Genomic DNA, 18,498 nt, shown 5'->3' with positions numbered 1-18,498 from the left:
AAAATCAGATTTAGGATTGAATCCAATTATATAGTAAAATATATTAAATTAGAGACAAAACCACTATTAGGCAAATATTGATTTGCCTAATAGTGGTTTTGTCTCTAATTAATATAATATATATATATATATATATATATATATATATATAAATATTTTATAATATATTATTATTAATATCAGGAAATCAATATAGAAAATTCTTCAGAAAGATATATACGTGTGTAGAATAATTGTTGTATTAAGAATATAAATACAAATAAAAAATATTTGTAAATATGTATAAATATAAATATATAATAATATATATGACAGTTTAAAAGTTTTGAATTAAGTTTTTAAAGTATCTTACGATCGTTTCACAGAAGTGCTGTCCCTACAATAGAATCCTATATTGATAAGCATTTATAGACAACTCTTCTGCTCTTCAGAGATATATTACTTCATAATTAAAAAAAAAAACTACCATTTGCTGAATTATACAAGTTTCACATTTGATATTACTGAAGAGCAGAAGAGTTATCTATAAATGCTTATCAGTATAGGATTCCATTATTCTATATTATCTAAGTCTAATTTGGAATACAAGACAATATAATTGATTTTACACATAACTATTATGGATTATTACAGAAGACTAACCAAGGAAGCATATATGGATTTAAATACTCTCATACTAAAGTGTATTTACTAAAATCAAAAGCAGTAATTTTTAATTTATATTTCAAACAAACACCATTTTATAGTATTACTTCATATTTTTAAAAAACTACCATTTGATATATTTTACAAAATTCAAATTTTATATCTCTGAAGAGCAGAAGAGTTGTCTATAAATGCTTATCAATATAGGATTCTATTGTAGGGACAGCACTTCAGTGAAACGATCGTTAAGATGCTTTAAAAACTTAATTCAAAACTTTTAAACCGTCATATTTATAATCACATATTCATACTTATACATATTTACATATATTTATATTTTTAATACAACAATTAATTTACACACGTATATATCTTTCTGAAGAATTTTCTAATATTGATTTCCTGATATTAATAATAGTATATTATAAAATATTTATAATTGCTCGTATCAAATACATAAATACTTTAATAGTATAAATACTTTGATACAATTGAGCACTCAATATAAATTCTGTATATAATATTCTCATTAAATATATCTAACTATAGATTTATATTTATATTATGTAGTTGGTTATGGCTGATCAGTAAGTGATTATTGATTTTACATCTGTTATTGCTCCTAGCAATATAGGTGACTCATCAGACCCACTGGCAGGAGGCACAAGGTTGTGAATACAGGTTGTGAAAAAAAAAATTCTTAGCAAAAACCAACCACAGGTTCCGGGTTCAGTCCCATGGTGTGGCACCTTGGGCAAGTGTCTTCTACTATAGCCTCGGGCCGACCAAAGCCTTGTGAGTGGATTTGGTAGACGGAAACTGAAAGAAGCTCGTCGTATATATGTATATGTATATGTATATATATATATATATATATATATATATATATATATATATATATATGCGTGTTTGTGTTTGTCCCCTAGCATTGCTTGACAACTGATGCTGGTGTGTTTATGCCCCCGTTACTTAGCGGTTCGTCAAAAGAGACCGATAGAATAAGTACTGGGCTTACAAAAGAATAAGTCCCGGGATCGAGTTGCTCGATTAAAGGCGGTGCTCCAGCATGGCCGCAGTCAAATGACTGAAACAAGTAAAAGAATAAAGAGTAAAAACCGTTACTGGGAGAGATGGATTTATCTCCCTTTGAAAGAGACAAGTGGACCTGTTCAAAGGGAGAGGTCTGTGTCTATCCCGGAAGGGATTTTCACATTAAATTTCATCTCAGTGTTTTTCTTTTCACTACCTTGCTGACCAAGACTGTATTCTCACCACCGTAAGTTTAGAGGTTAAGTGCCTCTGGTCAGCATATCTGATGAGCAGCTTATTTTGCTTGGACTAAGAGTGATAACAGACATGAAACCTATGGTCACTTTCTGACTGGCCATAATCAAGGACTACACAAAACACTACTGCCCAAAAAATGTTTTAGAGTGTAGGTTTTTGTGGACTTATGAACAACTGAGTGATAATACATATATGTATATATATAAATATATATATATATATATATATATATGTAAATTAATAGTTATCGCCATATTTATATGGCAGTCTTATAAATATAAGACTAAAGCTGTCACTGATTAGCTCCAAGAGGCCACCGCCTCAAGCTAGCTATTTGATAACTATTAATTTCCAGTAACGCTGCTGTAATCTCCTTTAGAGAGACTTAGTAATTTTAATATTTCTATTATAAATATATGGCTTCACACCATCAGGAGTGATACCGGAATGGTCATGGCCAGTCTGAAGGAAGCGGCCCAGGATAGAACTGACTGGAGGACACTGATCCAACGAGTGACCGAGAGTCGACTTCAACTGAACAGATAGAGAGAGAGATATATAAATATACATATATACACATGCATACATACTACCGTACACCATCACACATAATATACACATTGCAACAATGTTCTACAATAACCACTGCAATAATCACCACAGCACCCACCACCTCCAACTACAACAGTCACCACCACCGTCACCATCACCAACAACAACAACACTCTACCCACAATAACTAAAAAGACTACAGCAACTCAGGGAAACTAAGCCAGAACAACCTGCCATCCTCTACACACCATCATAAACTGCGAGCAGGGTACAAATTGTTGTCCTTAAATGCTCGCAGTTTATGCAACAAAATACATTTGTTCAACGCCTACGTCAGAAGTGTTGACCCTGACTTCATCACTGTCACGGAAACATGGGCGCATTCCTTACTCTGTGATGGGGTTTTCAACATTACGGGGTACAACCTCTTCCGTAAGGACCGCACTAACCCCCGTGGTGGTGGTGTGATGGTCTACGTTCGTTCAAATTTTTTGGTAATTCCTTGTGCCGATTTGAACGAATCACAAGAAGAAGTTTTTTTTCTGTGACGTGCGTATGACCATGTCAACACTCCTGCTTGGCGTTGTTTATCGTCCCCCAAGTTACCATCGGGACACACAGCTTTGCAATGTCCTCCAAGCTGCTGCCAGGAAAACAGCCACTTATGTGTTTATTGCAGGCGATTTCAATCATCCTGAGTTCGATTGGGAGACCTTCCATTGGCCACAGAGTGCAAACGATTTTGTTGAGCTTGTGCTGGACTCAAACTGGTCACAAGTAGTCACCTCTCCAACAAGAGGCGACAACACCTTGGACCTGCTCTTCACCACAACTCCTGAAGCGGTTATCAATTGCACTACGGAGGAACCTCTAGGTGACTCTGATCATGCTATGATCATCGCCAATCTGGCTCTTGCGGGCAACAAAAACCTGAACCATCTCCAATCTGCTTCCTTCGATTGGAAGAGAGCAGATTGGAACCTGTACCACACTGAACTACAGCACCCAAACTGGCGTGAATTCTACAACTCTGGAGATGTGAATACTATACTCCAGAGTATCCTGGACTCAATATGGGCAGCATGTGCAGCATCAGTGCCACGTAAACAAAAAAAGAAGAACCGCCCCAAAAGGGCAATTTGGGAAACTTCAGCGGTCCGACTTGCCAGGAAGGAACGTCGGACTGCTGAACGGGAATACAAGTTGCATAAATCAGACACCAACAGGAAGAAGCGGAATAAATCCTCCAACCATCTCAAGCAAGTGACAAAAAAAGCAGTGCTTGAATTTGAACAGTGCATAGCAGCCAATCCTGACAGCAAGGTTTTCTGGAAATATGTGCACTCAAAGCAGAGACCTCACTCTCCAGTGGGCCCTCTTCGCAACCCTCACACAAACCAGATCACTGACGACCCCAAGGAATGCGCAGAACTCATTGCCGAGTGCTATGCAAACATATTCACTGTTGAAAGTCAAAATGTACCATCTTCACCATCACTAACAGCAAACTCCATAACAACTATGGAATTTACACCTGCAATGCTGCGACGTCACCTTCAAAATAAGCGCAACTATGCCTCCCCTGGTCTCGATGGAGTTACATACCTGCTTCTCAAACGTGGCAGGCACTTCCTTTTACACCAGCTTTCTATTTTCTTCCAGTACTGTCTCAACAATGGTGCTACTCCGGAGCAGTGGAAAACTGCCAGTGTCATTCCTCTGTTCAAAAAGGGCGACCGCACATCACCTGTCAACTATCGCCCAGTCAGTCTCACTAGCTGTATTGCAAAACTGATGGAATCGTGTGTCAGAGAAACACTCTGGAACTTCTGGAGCTCTCACAGTCTCATCCGACCCTCACAATATGGATTTGTCCCTAACTCCAGCTGCAGTGACCAGCTTGTCGAGTTCCTTGAGGACATTACTCAGATTACTGACAGTGGCTCATGGGTGGATGTTGTCTACCTTGACTTTGCTAAGGCTTTCAACTCTGTGCCACACAAAAGGCTTATGGTGAAACTCTCTGCAATGGGTGTGGGGGATGACCTTTTTAACTGGTTGAAATCCTTCATCCTCAGCCGAAAGGAGGTAGTCACAGTTCTAGGACAGCACTCTACACCATATGAGATGTCATCGGGTGTACCACAGGGATCTGTCCTTGGTCCCCTCTTGTTTGTGGCATACATTAACGACATAGATGCCAATTTAAAGAATGCCACAGTATTGAAATATGCAGACGACATCAAGCTGTACCTTGAAATCAAGAGGACAGATCCTGATGTCTACAACTCTTTCCTGCAATCAGACCTAGACACAATGCAGCAATGGATCACAGACTGGCAACTGAAACTGGCTGTGGACAAGTGTACCACCATGCATTTTGGGAGAAAAAACCCTGCGTTCACATACTCCCTCCACAACACTGATATCAAGAAATCCTCTTGCGAGCGTGACCTAGGCATCACTGTCAGCAGTGATTTGCGTTGGTCAAAGCATATCTCTAAGATTGTCAGGAAGGCCGAGGGTGTCTTGGCATCACTCAGCAGGTCTTTTGTTAGCCGCTCTCCAGCCATCTATTTAAAACTGTATACAGCTATGGTACGACCACACTTGGAATTCGCATCATCAGTTTGGAACCCCTATCTTGCACAGAACATTGACCTCCTGGAATCTGTCCAGAGACGTGCAACCAAACGCATACCCTCCATCAGACACCTACCATATTCTGAGCGCCTTGTTTCCCTGGGCATGGATTCACTGAAGCTCCGGCGTTTGGCGACGGACTTGGTAAACACCCACAAAGTTATCAACCACCTCACCAACAACAACACTGAACACCTTTTTGATCTCCATGTGTCTAACACACGTGGACATGCCTACAAAGTCAGAAAACAATACAGCTCCCATGACTTTCGGAAACATTTTTTCACGCTCAGAGTTGCTGAAGCATGGAATAAACTGCCTGCGTCAGTTGTTGACTGCCATGACACTGCATCTTTTAAGGCCCTCATGCTTTCCGAAATCCGCCGAAACTACACCTGATTATATATACACTTTAGATGAGTTGTAGTGCACCTGAGCACTGTACACAATTATTATTATTATTATTATTATTATTAACACTAACATTAACAAAAGCGATATAATAGCCCCAAACACCAACAGTGAAAATATAGAGTAGCCACCCACAAACTGATTTTGAGGTTTGAAACCCTCTCCCTGTGTCCATAGGATTTTCTTTTCCTTAGTAAGGCTTCTGACAAGTCACTCATATACACCTGTTTAAATGTGCATCAACATACATGGGTGCAGGTGTGGTTGTGTGGTAAGATGCTTGCTTCCCAACCACATGGTTCCAGGTTCAGTCTCACTGTGTGACACCTTGAGCAAGTCTCTTCTACTATAGCCTCAGGCTGACCAAATCCTTGTGAATGGATCGGTAGATGGAAACTGAAAGAAGCTTGTCATGTATATGTATGTGTGAGTGTGCATATCTTTGTGTTTGTCCCTCCCACCACTGCTTGACAAGCAGAGCTGGTGTGTTTACATCCCTGTAACTTAGCAACTCGGCAAAAGAGACTGATATAATAAATAACAGTCTTAATAAAAAAAACTAAGTACTGGAGTTGATTCATTTGACTAAAAATCCTTGAAGGTGGTGCCTTGGTATGGCTGCAGTCTAATGACTGAAACAAGTAAAAACATAAAACAATATCATCATCATCATCATCGTTTAGCGTCCGTTCTCCATGCTAGCATGGGTTGGACGGTTCAACTGGGATCTGGGAAGCCAGAAGGCTGCACCAGGCCCAGTCTGATCTGGCAATGTTTCTACGGCTGGATGCCCTTCCTAACGCCAACCACTCCGTGAGTGTAGTGAGTGCTTTTTACATGCCACTGGCACAGGTGCCAGATGAGGCTGGCAAATGGCCACGATCAGATGGCACTTTTTACGTGCCACCGGCATGAGGCCAGTTGGGGTGGTGCTGGCGACAGCCACGTTCGGATGGTTCTCTTACGTACCACCGGCACTGGTATCACAGCTGCAATTTCCATTGATGTTGATCGATTTTGATTTTGATTTTGGATTTTATATATATATATATATATATATATATATATATATATATCATATTAAATTAGAGACAAAACCACTATTATGCAAATCAAACAAAGAAAGACTTAAGCCAATACATAAAATAATTTATATAAATTTAGAAATTTAACAATTATAAATAACCACTACGATCGTTTCATGTCTTATTTCAGCACATCTTTGAGACATTCTTCAGGTGGTTTCAAAACCTTGGCGAGTTTTAAACTGATAGTTTAAAACTCGCCAAGAAGGTTTTGAAATGTCTCAAAGATGTGCTGAAATAAGACATGAAACGATCGTAGTGGTTATTTATAATTGTTAAATTTCTAAATTTATATAAATTATTTTATGTATTGGCTTAAGTCTTTCTTTGTTTGATTTGCATAATAGTGGTTTTGTCTCTAATTTAATATAATATAATATTTTACTATAAAATTGGATTCAATCCTAAATCTGACTTTTCCCTGTAAATTTGGATTTATTCCCTAATATTTATTATTATATATATAGTTTTTCATGACCACCTCTCATGTATGGCCCATGCCACTAAAAGTTTTACGCACATGGAACCCATGAACGTTATTATTTCAGTCTCTTTTGTGTGAAACTTTTAGTAGCGTGGGCCATACATGTGAGGTGGTCATGAAAAAGAATATTTACTCTCGTTAAATGGCGTACTCTTTATTTGTTAAACCCAGACATACAGACCAATTCATTAAATATTCGTTTACTTGTTTCAGTTGATTTCATTGCGTTTGAGATGCATATCACAAATATTGATTTGTTGTGTTAAGTGAATCTCTTTGAATTTATGTGGAACCAAAATATCAAGCTTCTTAATAAATCCAAGACATTTTAAGTGATTTTCAATTGTTGTGTGTGACACATTTAAGGCCTCGGCAATCTCTTGCACGGTTATATGACAATCAGATTCAATTATGGCTTTGATTCGGTCATCATCAACTTCAGTAGGTAGACCAGAATGTTGGTCATCTTTGAGTGAAAAATCTCCAGAATGGAATTTTTTAAACCATTTCTGACATGTGCATTCTGTTAAGCAATCAGCACCCAAAACTTCACATATCCCTTTGTGAGCCTCAGCAACTTTCTTGCCTTTACAGAAATGAAAAAGCAAAATATGGCGAAAATATTTGTTTTTGCACTCCATGTTAAATTGACACTGAACTAACAGCTGTAAACAAAATTATGTGCAATTTGCTTCTAAACTAAGCTAAAAGTAATGGCTATCAAATGTCAAAAGGAAAAAATTATGACATTGACAAAAGTCATACAAAAAATCATAACTCTATTTGCAATAAATGGAATTATCTTGCAAATCCTGTATATATATATATATATAATAATAATAAATATTAGGGAATAAATCCAAACTTACAGGGAAAAATCAGATTTAGGATTGAATCCAATTTTATAGTAAAATATTATATCATATTAAATTAGAGACAAAACCACTATTAGGCAAATCAAACAATGAAAGACTTAAGCCAATACATAAATTAATTTATATTATTTAGAAATGTAACAATTATTAAAAAAATATATTTAAATAATATAAATTAATTTATGTATTGGCTTAAGTCTTTCATTGTTTGATTTGCCTAATAGTGGTTTTGTCTCTAATTTAATATAATATATATATATAAGTTCAGCAAAAATTTAGATTCTAATCCTACTCTCTGTAAAGGGGATTAATGACCATTTGACATTGACCTAGTTTCTCTCGCCAAATAGCAGTAATTGGCATTTTGTTAGTGGCAACTACTCTCTTCAACTTGAATTCCTTTTATAGTATTCTGAAACTCCTTTACCCCATTCCTACAACTAAAAAATCTTTATTACTTCTAACCTTATAGCAGTTAGATACAGCCATATCTTGGTCAGTCAGTTGATGGACTCCACTACCTCAAATGTTCTTAAAATTTAAATCTACATCTTTGTCTGTATATCTACCTTCTCTATAATGTTGCCACTTGATTTGAAAGCTTTTATATCAATGGAAAACCTATTTAATTGGCTGATGAGCACTCAGCATCTTAAATCTGTTGTAATACTTACAACATTTAATAAAATGATGTAGTGCGAAACAATCGTACCAAATTACCATTCTTGTTGCTTATTTTGAGTATATATATATATATATATATATATATATATATATGACTTAAGTTTCATGCTACTACAATCTTTAACACATACATATGATGGACTCCCAGAGTTTCTATTTTCCAACTTCACTCAGAAAGCACCAAAGCATTGATTACCCTGGGGCTACAGAAGACACTTGATTAAGGTGTTGTACAGTGAGACTTAACCTAAAATCACATGGTAGCAACGCAAATTTCTTAATCACACAGCCATGCCTGTACCTTTAACATATGTGCATGCATATATGTATGCATGTATGTGACAGATGAGTGACAATCTGGCCACTGGTGGTGGTGTAACACACCATACTAATCATATCTGTCAGGCATGTGGAAGAGAGTGTAATTCGGCAGGAGGACTCAAACGACATGCAAAGGTACGTGAAGCCCAGTTACAACTACAGCCGGCTTTTTACCAGTAAAGGTATTAGTTGCCAATTTTGTACAAGACATTGTAGATCTTTAGCTGGGCTAAAAAGTCACATTCGATCACAGCACCAGTAACAGTTAAGCTTCGTGCAATGGCCATACTTGATAACGAGGGGGCAGCCATAATATGTATGTATGTATGGATGTATTTATGTATGGATGTATATGTATGGGTATGTGTGTGTGTGTGTGTGTGTGTGTATGTGTGTGTGTAGCTTTCATCTTTTACTCATTTTAGTCATTAGTCTGCGGCCATGCTGGGGCACTGCCTTGAAGAATTCTTAGTTGAATGATTCAATCACTGTACTTGCATTTTCTTAAAGGCTGGTACCTGTTCTATTGGTCTCTTTTGCCAAACCATTAACTCACAGGAACTTAAACACACCAACACTTATTGTCAAGCAGTGGGGGGGGGACAAACACAGACACAAACACACGCACGGTGAGCTTCTTTCAGTTTCTGCTTACCAAATCCATTCAAGGCTTGGGTCAGCCCCAGGTTACAGAAGAAGACACTTGCCCAAGGTGCAATGCAGTCGGAGTGAACGCAAAACCATGTGGTTGGGAAGCAAGCTTTTTACAATACACCATGCAAGCAACAATGCATGTACATATGCATTTGCTTTACATCCTATTCCTATGCATGCATAGGTGTAGGAGTGGCTGTGTGGTAAGTAGCTTGCTTATGAACTACATGGTTCTGGGTTCAGTCGCACTATGTGGCACCTTGGGCAAGTGTCTTCTACTATAGCCTTGGGCCAACCAAAGCCTTGTGAGTAGATTTCGTAGACGGAAACTGAAAGAAGCCCATCGTGTATATGTATGTATATATATATATACATATATATATATATATATATATATATATATGTATGTGTGTGTGTGTATGTGTTTGTCTGTCTGTGTTTGTCCCCCCATCATCGCTTGACAACCAATGCTGGTGTGTTTACGTCCCCGTCACTTATCGGTTTGACAAAAGAGACGGATAAAATAAGTAATAGGCTTACAAAGAATAAGTCCCGGGGTCAATGTGCTCGACTAAAGGTGGTGCTCCAGCATGGCCACAGTCAAATGACTGAAAAGAGTAAAAGAGTATCTATTTTTCCATGCTAGCATGGATTAGTGTCAGCATAACTAATCCCTGCTCGCATCCCCTGTGCTCAGACACATTGAATAGCAAGAGGATGCCATTGGTTTCTGGCGGTTGCAGTTTTATCTTCATCCATATGATATTTGCCACATTCATGTTGGTCATGAATGCTCTGCACCATGTATTTTCCAGTCTTCCTCCTTTTCTTTTTCCATCTTTGGTTGCTTTCATTTGAAAGCTGTTTTGCACACACACACACATATATACACACTAGCAATATCGCCCGGCGTTGCTCGGGTTTGTAAGGGAAATAACTATATAAGCAATTTTAGAGAGTTACTTCCCTTATATAACCCGAGCAAAAATCATTAAAAATGCGGAAAAATGATGGTAAATTTTTTTTTAAATCGTAGACTCATCATAGACGCGCACTAATACCCAGAAGGGCTCGATATGAATGACGACTATAAGATACCCGCTTTTGGTTAAACTGCACCGCAAAATGTGGGAGTAGTTAGAAAGTTAAATCGGAGGAGACAGAGTCTCACACACACAACTTCAATTTTATATATAAAAATATATACAGGCATGTTTAATAAGATGGTCACAGCAGAAAGTCTTTTTGATCTGTGTATGTGTGTTTATCTATGTGTATGAATGTGCTTCACCATCTGGATGTTAAACGATGATGATGATGATGATTCTTTTACTTGTTTCATTTACTAGACTGTGGTCATGCTGGAGCACCACCTTCAAGACTTTTAGTTGAATGAACCCCAATACTTATTTTTTGTGAAGCTTGGTACTAATTCTATCAGTCTCTTTTCCCGAACTACTAAGTTACAGGGATGTAAACATGTCAATACTGGTTGTCAAGCAGTGGTGGGATACACACACACACACAGGGAGGCTTCTTTCAGTTTCCATCTACAAATCCATTCACAAGGATTTGATCGGCTGAGGCTATAATAGAAGACATTTGCCCAAGGTGCCATACAGTGGGACTGAACCTGGAACCATGTGACAGTGAAGTAAGCTTTTTATCACACAGCTACACCTGCACCTATATACATATAGGAAGGGCTTCTTTCAGTTTCCATCTACCAAATCCACTCTCAAGGCTTTGGTTTGCCCAAGGCTGTAGTAAAAAAACATTTGCTCAAGGTGCCATACAGTGGGACTGAACCTGGAACCACGTGGTTGAGAAGTAAGCTTCTTACCACACAGCCACACCTGTGTGTGTTTCCGTCTATGTATGTGTGTACCTGTGTCCTAAAACAACTAAGATCTCAAAAAGCAGCAGTAGTAGTAGTAGCAACACCAGAAGTAGTAGTAGTAGCAGCAGTAGTAGTAGTAGCATCAACAATAGGAAAGATAGATGTAGTGTAGCAGCAGTAGCAGGCATAGTAATGACGTTAGCAGCAAAAGCAGTAGTGGTAGTAGTAACAGTAGTGGTAGTAGTAGTAACAGTAGCACCAACCCTTAAAAGTTAAGTAGCAATTGAGTTAAAATTCAGATTATAGAGCTTGCTGTAGGGGTGGGGATGTTCCTTAACAAGAGTCTTTAAAAAGGGTCAGCAACAAGTCTCCTTAATTACTGAGACTAGAGAGGAAACCATTGATATGTATCTAAATACATGCCTTGAAAGAAGGGATGGTCGTGGGTGGAATGAAATAGAAAATTGTGTATTGGATTAGGGCTCACCTGGAGTAAACAACAACTACTACTGTAACATTACAAACTAATTAGGGTCTTCAATAAGTTACCAAGGGTCTCCTTAATAATGGTCCTTAAGGGTTATACATAACATTACTCAATAAGGGTTAGCAAGGATCCTCAACAAGAGTTGTTGAAAAGGGTTCAATAACAAAGATCCTCAATAAAGGTCTTTAACAAGGGTCCTTAAATATCCTAAACAAGGGTCCTTAACAAATGTATTTTATAAGGGACTTCAACAAGAATCTTGAAGCAAAGGTTCTCAACAAAATCCTTCATAAGGATCTACAATCAGATCCTTAATGGTCTGCAACTTAAGGGTCTTTTGACTCAAAGATCCACAGCCAGATCCTTAAAAAGGGTTTCCTGAAATAAACCCTAAATAAGAGGAAAAGTTCTTTATTGAGTGTCCTTAAAGGTCTTTAACCAATATTATTCAACAAAATTCTTAACAAGTGCCCTTAATGAAGGTCCTTTCTATAGGTCTTCAGCAAATTTGTTAATAAAGTTTCTTAAGAAATGTGTTCAGAAAGGGTCAGTAGGAAAGGTCCTCAATAAAACTCTTCAGCAAGGGTTGTTAACAAGGGTCAGAAGAAAGTAGAGGTCGGGTATGTTCCTTACCTTGTCTCTTTTGTAAGTCTGTCAGTTACTGATGTTCCGTATCGATGTCCCCTGCAAACGACCAACCCCCACCGGCCATCAGTAACAGTTGTTCGAGTCAGGTTTAGAGATAAGGATTGTAGAGGTGGTGTGGTGGTGGTTGTGAGTGTGTGTAGTGTGGTGGTGGTGCCAGCAATGATAGCAGAGATGGTGACATATTAGTGTCAGTAATGGCATTTGTCTACAAGTGTTACTATTGTGTTGGTATATGTGTGTGTGTGAGAGAGAGACAGAGGCATGTGTGTGTGAGAGAGAGAGAGAGAGAGACAGAGGCATGCATGAGAGAGAGACAGAGGCGTGCATAAGAGAGAGAAAGAGACGTGTGTGCACATATACACTTACACATACATATGTAGATGTGTGCCAGAATCTATATATATATAATTTAATAGATACAATATATGTTTTTATGTGTTACTAATAGTTTCTTGTGCTGAGAACATGCACATAAAAATAACTGTATAGGCAACATTAATTTTTTTATGTATATAATTATAGTTAAGGGGGCTACTAGAAATGACTATTGCCAATGCTAGAAGTAGATGTTAAATACCTACAATCCACTCAAAAATTTGTTCTTTGTATTCAACCACAGGTACGAACACGAGGGAATGAGCATGAAAACACAAAAAATATTGGATAATTCTATATCTTGAGATTTCGCGCTCTGCAAAAATTTGCTTTGCGATCATCAGTAATATACACCATTAATTTATAGACAAAAAATATACATAGGCGCAGGAGTGGCTGTGTGGTAAGTAGCTTGCTAACCAACCACATGGTTCTGGATTCAGTTCCACTGCGTGGCATCTTGGGCAAGTGTCTTCTGCTATAGCCTCGGGCCGACCAAAGCCTTGTGAGTGGATTTGGTAGACGGAAACTGAAAGAAGCCTGTCATATATATGTATATATATGTATATGAGTGTGTATATGTTTGTGTGTCTGTGTTTGTCCCCCAACATCGCTTGACAACCGATGCTGGTGTCTTTACGTCCCCGTCACTTAGCGGTTCAGCAAAAGAGACCGATAAAATAAGTACTGGGCTTACAAAGAATAAGTCGCAGGGTTGATTTGCTCGACTAAAGGCGGTGCTCCAGCATGGTCGCAGTCAAATGACTGAAACAAGTAAAAGAGTATACCCACTGATAAATTCAGCCACAGATACCAACGTACACATACATTTCTAGCATATACATTTCATCTTCCAGCCTATCTCGACCGTGTGGATAATGTCAGAGGTCATTATCCAATATGTTTTGTATTTTCTTGTTCATTTGCTCACGTACATACCTCTTGTTGAATATAGAGAAATTTCAGAGTGGATTGTAGATATCTGACATCTACTTTTAGCAGTGGCTACTATATAACAGCTGAAGTAGAGGCGCAATGGCCCAGTGGTTAGGGTAGCGGACTCGCGGTCGTAGGATTGCAGTTTCGATTCCCAGACTGGGCGTTGTGAGTGTTTATTGAGCGAAAACACCTAAAGCTCCACGAGGCTCCGGCAGGGATGGTGGTGATCCCTGCTGTACTCTTTCTCCACAAATTTCTCTCACTCTTACTTCCTGTTTCTGTTGTACCTGTATTTCAAAGGGCCGGCCTTGTCACTCTCTGAGTCATGCTGAATATCCCCGAGAACTGCGTTAAGGGTACACGTGTCTGGAGTGCTCAGCCACTTACATGTTAATTTCATGAGCAGGCTGTTCCGTTGATCGGATCAACCGGAACCCTCATCGTCGTAACCGACGGAGTGCTTCCAAAAAATAACAGCTGAAACTAGTCAAAATATCTCAATATCCTACAGCCTTCATAACAGAAGCATTCATTCCACAGTATTTCAAAATAAACAAACACTACACTAATTTTTCTGATTTCTAATTGTTTTCAAAAATTTCTTTGAAGTTCTATCTATCAACCATCAGTGATAACAAATCTACAAGGTCTTAAAAAAACCCAAAGAAAACAGACTTTCTATACTTTAGCGACATCAGATATCAAAAGAGAAAACCATTCATCCAAAACTGATTGGATCAGTCACTGAATTTGAAGAAATTTATTGTATTTTTAGTGTAAGGGGTCAATATGAATGTTTGGGAGTATTTATGGGGATGTTTGGGTAAAATATTTGTATGTGAAAGTATATATGGCTGGATTTTTATATTTTTATTAGTCTATAGACATTGGTGCAAGTTGACTGGGAATCTGGGGCCCACCAAAATTGTTCCCAATTGGTCCCTGTACCTCCTAAAGCCAGCCCTGGTTCCAGGATCAGTCCAACTGTATGGCACTTTGGGTAAGCATTTTCTACTACAGCCTCAAACTGACCAAAGCCTTCTGAGTGGATCTGGTAGACGGAAACTGAAAGAGGGTCAGTGTATGTGTGTGTGTATATATACGAGGGACGTTCAATAAGTAATGCCCCTGACCCACTTGCAGTTATTTGATCTAGCTGAAATTTTGCAGCTGGGAGACCCTATGTCTGGCAACAGGATTCTGCACCATGCTACACATGCAGGAGAATTCAGTCATGGCTGTCAGACAATTTCTGTGACCACATCATCCCTAACATCTGGCAACCTACCATCCCAGACTGCAACCCCCTTAATTATTATGTGTAAGGTGCAATTGAATGAGAGACCAACAAAACTCCTTGTAACACCAAAGATGAACTGAAGGCAAGGATTATGGCAGCATTCACCACCATAAACAAGGAGATCGCCCAGAAGAGTTTCAGGAGATTAGTATTTCAAGATATTTTTATGTAATTTTAGGAAATATATGTTAAAATGAGATGTCAGTGATATTTTCATTTTTGCATAATTTATACAACAACCTATTCACCACACCTTGTATGTGTGTGTGTGTGTGTATATATACATATATACATGCATACATACATATATACATGCATACATACATACATACATACATGCATACATACATATATACATACATACATACATACATACATACATACATACATACATACATATATATATATATATATACTAGGAGCTAAGCCTGGTTTCACCTGGTCGGTTTGGATGATATGGCTGTAAAACCTACTCTGTGTAAGCATTCGACTTGTTTGGGCGCGCTTATGTTAAAAAACAATTTTAGAATGACATTTTTCTGTCAAATTGCTAAAAATAACTGACGAACCAAAAAACAAGCAAGATTCAACCAAATCAAAAAATAAACCCAAATACTAAGTAAATATGAACCATCCCACTACCATTGCACGCACTCACACACATATTTACATACCCCTCTTTTACATAAACACACATATATTCACACAGAGTTGAAATGCTGTTTGATTTATTTTTTTCAGCATCCAATTTTCATCATCCCACTACCAAGTATGACATCACCCCTTCCTTCCTTATTCATCTATCACCCCTCCCTTTTTCATTCATAAACACAAGAGTATTATCATAGTAGATTATCTCGGTAACCATGGGAACTATGAAAAAATACAAAGCCCAGCAACACCACCAGATCATTCAACATATGTGTAATTTTTCACACAATTCCACCCAGCCATTTGACCGTGAATCCCAAGACAAGAAAGAATCAGACATGTCAAATTTGTATGTATGTATGTATATATATGTGTATATATATATATATATATATGTATATATATATATATATATATATATATATATATATATATATATATATATATATATATATATGTATGTATGTATGTATGTATGTGTGTGTGTGTGTGTGTGTGTGTGTGTGTGTATATATATGTGTGTGTGTGTGTATGTATATATATGTGTATGTATATATGTGTATGTATTTAAATGTGTGTATGTATGTATGTATATATATGTGATCTCTTGAGCACCACCAGCAAAAAAATTTTTTTCCTCTGTCTTCCCTTCTCTGGATCTTTCCTTCTCCTTTGTTTCCAACAAAGAGCTCCGCTCGAAACGTTAAACCCTCCTTCTTCCCTTCTTTCCTGAGCGTCCAATAATACTATATTTGTTCCACATCCTCGCGTTGCTGTGTTTTTTTCTGTGTTTTCTTGTTTGGATTAACTTTATATATATATATACACACATATATATATATATATATATATATACATACAGATCAAAAGGGGTACGGACGCCGCTATATATATAGTTATGTATATGTAAAAAAATACAAACTGGGACAAGAACGCAAAACATTTAGAAGATGATACAAAAAACACGGACGGGACATTCGAAGCCTTCAATCTTCATTGGGACTGGCCGGATCAGAGCGATCTCAAGATTAATCAGCCGAAATTGCTTGGATGATCCGGTTCTTGACTGAAGATTGAAGGCTTCGAATGTCCCGTCCGTGTTTTTTGTATCGTCTTCTAAATGTTTTGTGTTCTTGTCCCAGTTTGTATTTTTTTACATATACATAACTATATATATAGCGGCGTCCGTACCCCTTTTGATCTGTATGTGTATATATATATATATATATGTATATATATATGTGTGTGTGTATGTATATGTATGTATAATGCACCTCCACAATTAATGCCTCAAGCAACTGGTTAGTCCACAGTCTGTGGGCAGCATAGGCCCAGTTTCCTGGCTTCTCTAGCATATACATTCCTCCTTGAATGAGAGAAACACTGGTTAATTACAGAATTATTCCTTTTTACCAGCTTAGCAGACTGGAGCAGTGGGAAATGAAGTATTTTGCTCAAGAACAACAACACATCACCTGGTCCAACTCCCTAGCCTATTTCTTTATTGCCCACAAGAGGCTAAACACAGAGAGGACAAACAAGGACAGACGAACGGATTAAGTCGATTACATCGACCCCAGTATGTAACTGGTATTTAATTTATCAACCTCGAAAGGATGAAAGGCAAAGTCGACCTCGGTGGAATTTGAACTCAGAATGTAACGGCAGACGAAATACGGTTACGCATTTCGCCTGGCGTGCTAATGTTGCTGCCAGCTCGCCGCCTTTTTTCCAACTCCCGAACCACTAAGCCATGTGCCTCCAAAAAAACTGTTGATTGGACAGGGCCCTGATACAATGGGACCCCAGGGCTGCAATGTACATTTAAAGTGTCAGTGTTCATGAAGTCCTGCAATTCACATCAGTTCATGTGCATAGTTGTGCTTTTCATCGATGAATGAGCTGAGCAATCCCCCTCCATGTCTGTACTAGTATTTCCCATCAACTGTACCTCCACCCATGTCCATCACTCACTACATTCATCTTACCCCTTCTCCAGCATCCGTCACTCTTCCCTCACACACTTATGAAATTACCCCTGAACCACTGTTTGTATGCTATGTTAGGTTCACCTTCTTGTACCTTGGGGGTTTACTCTGGCCCCCAATGCCAGGCATTAAGCCAACTTCCCCTCTTAACCCCTACCATCAACCTACATCTCAATCAAGGGGGCTTTTTCTCTCTACTTTTCCTGCTTTTTCCTTTCAAGTTACTTGGCAACCTTCCTAATGTTGGTAATATGAGTAAAGTGGTTTACATTTGGAAAAGCATCCAACCATAGAAACCATGCCAAAGCTGATATTGAAACTCAACGAAGTCCTGCAGCTTTCTAAATCCTGTCGGGCCATCCAATCCATGCCAGCATGGAAAACGAATGTTAAATGATGATTTCATATACCCTAGGTGATGTGAGAGCCATTGATGAGCATTAAGATGCGTAAACATCAAAATACGAAATCATTGATAATCTGACTGTGTCTGCTGCTGTAGGGAGCTTGCCTCCCTTGTTAGTCATTAGATAGTGCTTTCTGTGGCTATTGAGTTGTTTTGACTGTTATTTCTAGCAATACTGGTGCTGATTAGTACCCTTTATCACTTCAGTGACATATACATTTCT

General features: G+C 38.2%; 1 protein-coding gene across 6 annotated transcripts in view; it reads right to left on the bottom strand.

The window, feature by feature from the left end:
- LOC115225381 (neuroglian) overlaps nucleotides 1-18,498 on the bottom strand; it is a 102,393-nt gene that overhangs the window by 2,896 nt on the left and 80,999 nt on the right. For 4 of the 6 annotated variants that reach the window (XM_036514409.1, XM_036514411.1, XM_029796337.2 and 1 more), the window contains one exon: nucleotides 12,602-12,652. The exons of the other annotated variants lie outside the window; for them this stretch is intronic. In XM_036514409.1, coding sequence (XP_036370302.1) covers nucleotides 12,602-12,652 — 51 coding nt within the window. The remainder of the gene's footprint in view (nucleotides 1-12,601; nucleotides 12,653-18,498) is intronic. 6 annotated transcript variants of the gene reach the window in all.

This window comes from Octopus sinensis, linkage group LG27, assembly GCF_006345805.1.
Source record: "Octopus sinensis linkage group LG27, ASM634580v1, whole genome shotgun sequence".
NCBI classification, from domain to species: Eukaryota; Metazoa; Mollusca; class Cephalopoda; order Octopoda; family Octopodidae; genus Octopus; species Octopus sinensis.
The sequence above is the reverse complement of the archived record's forward strand: the minus strand, read 5'-3'. Positions and strand labels throughout refer to the sequence as shown.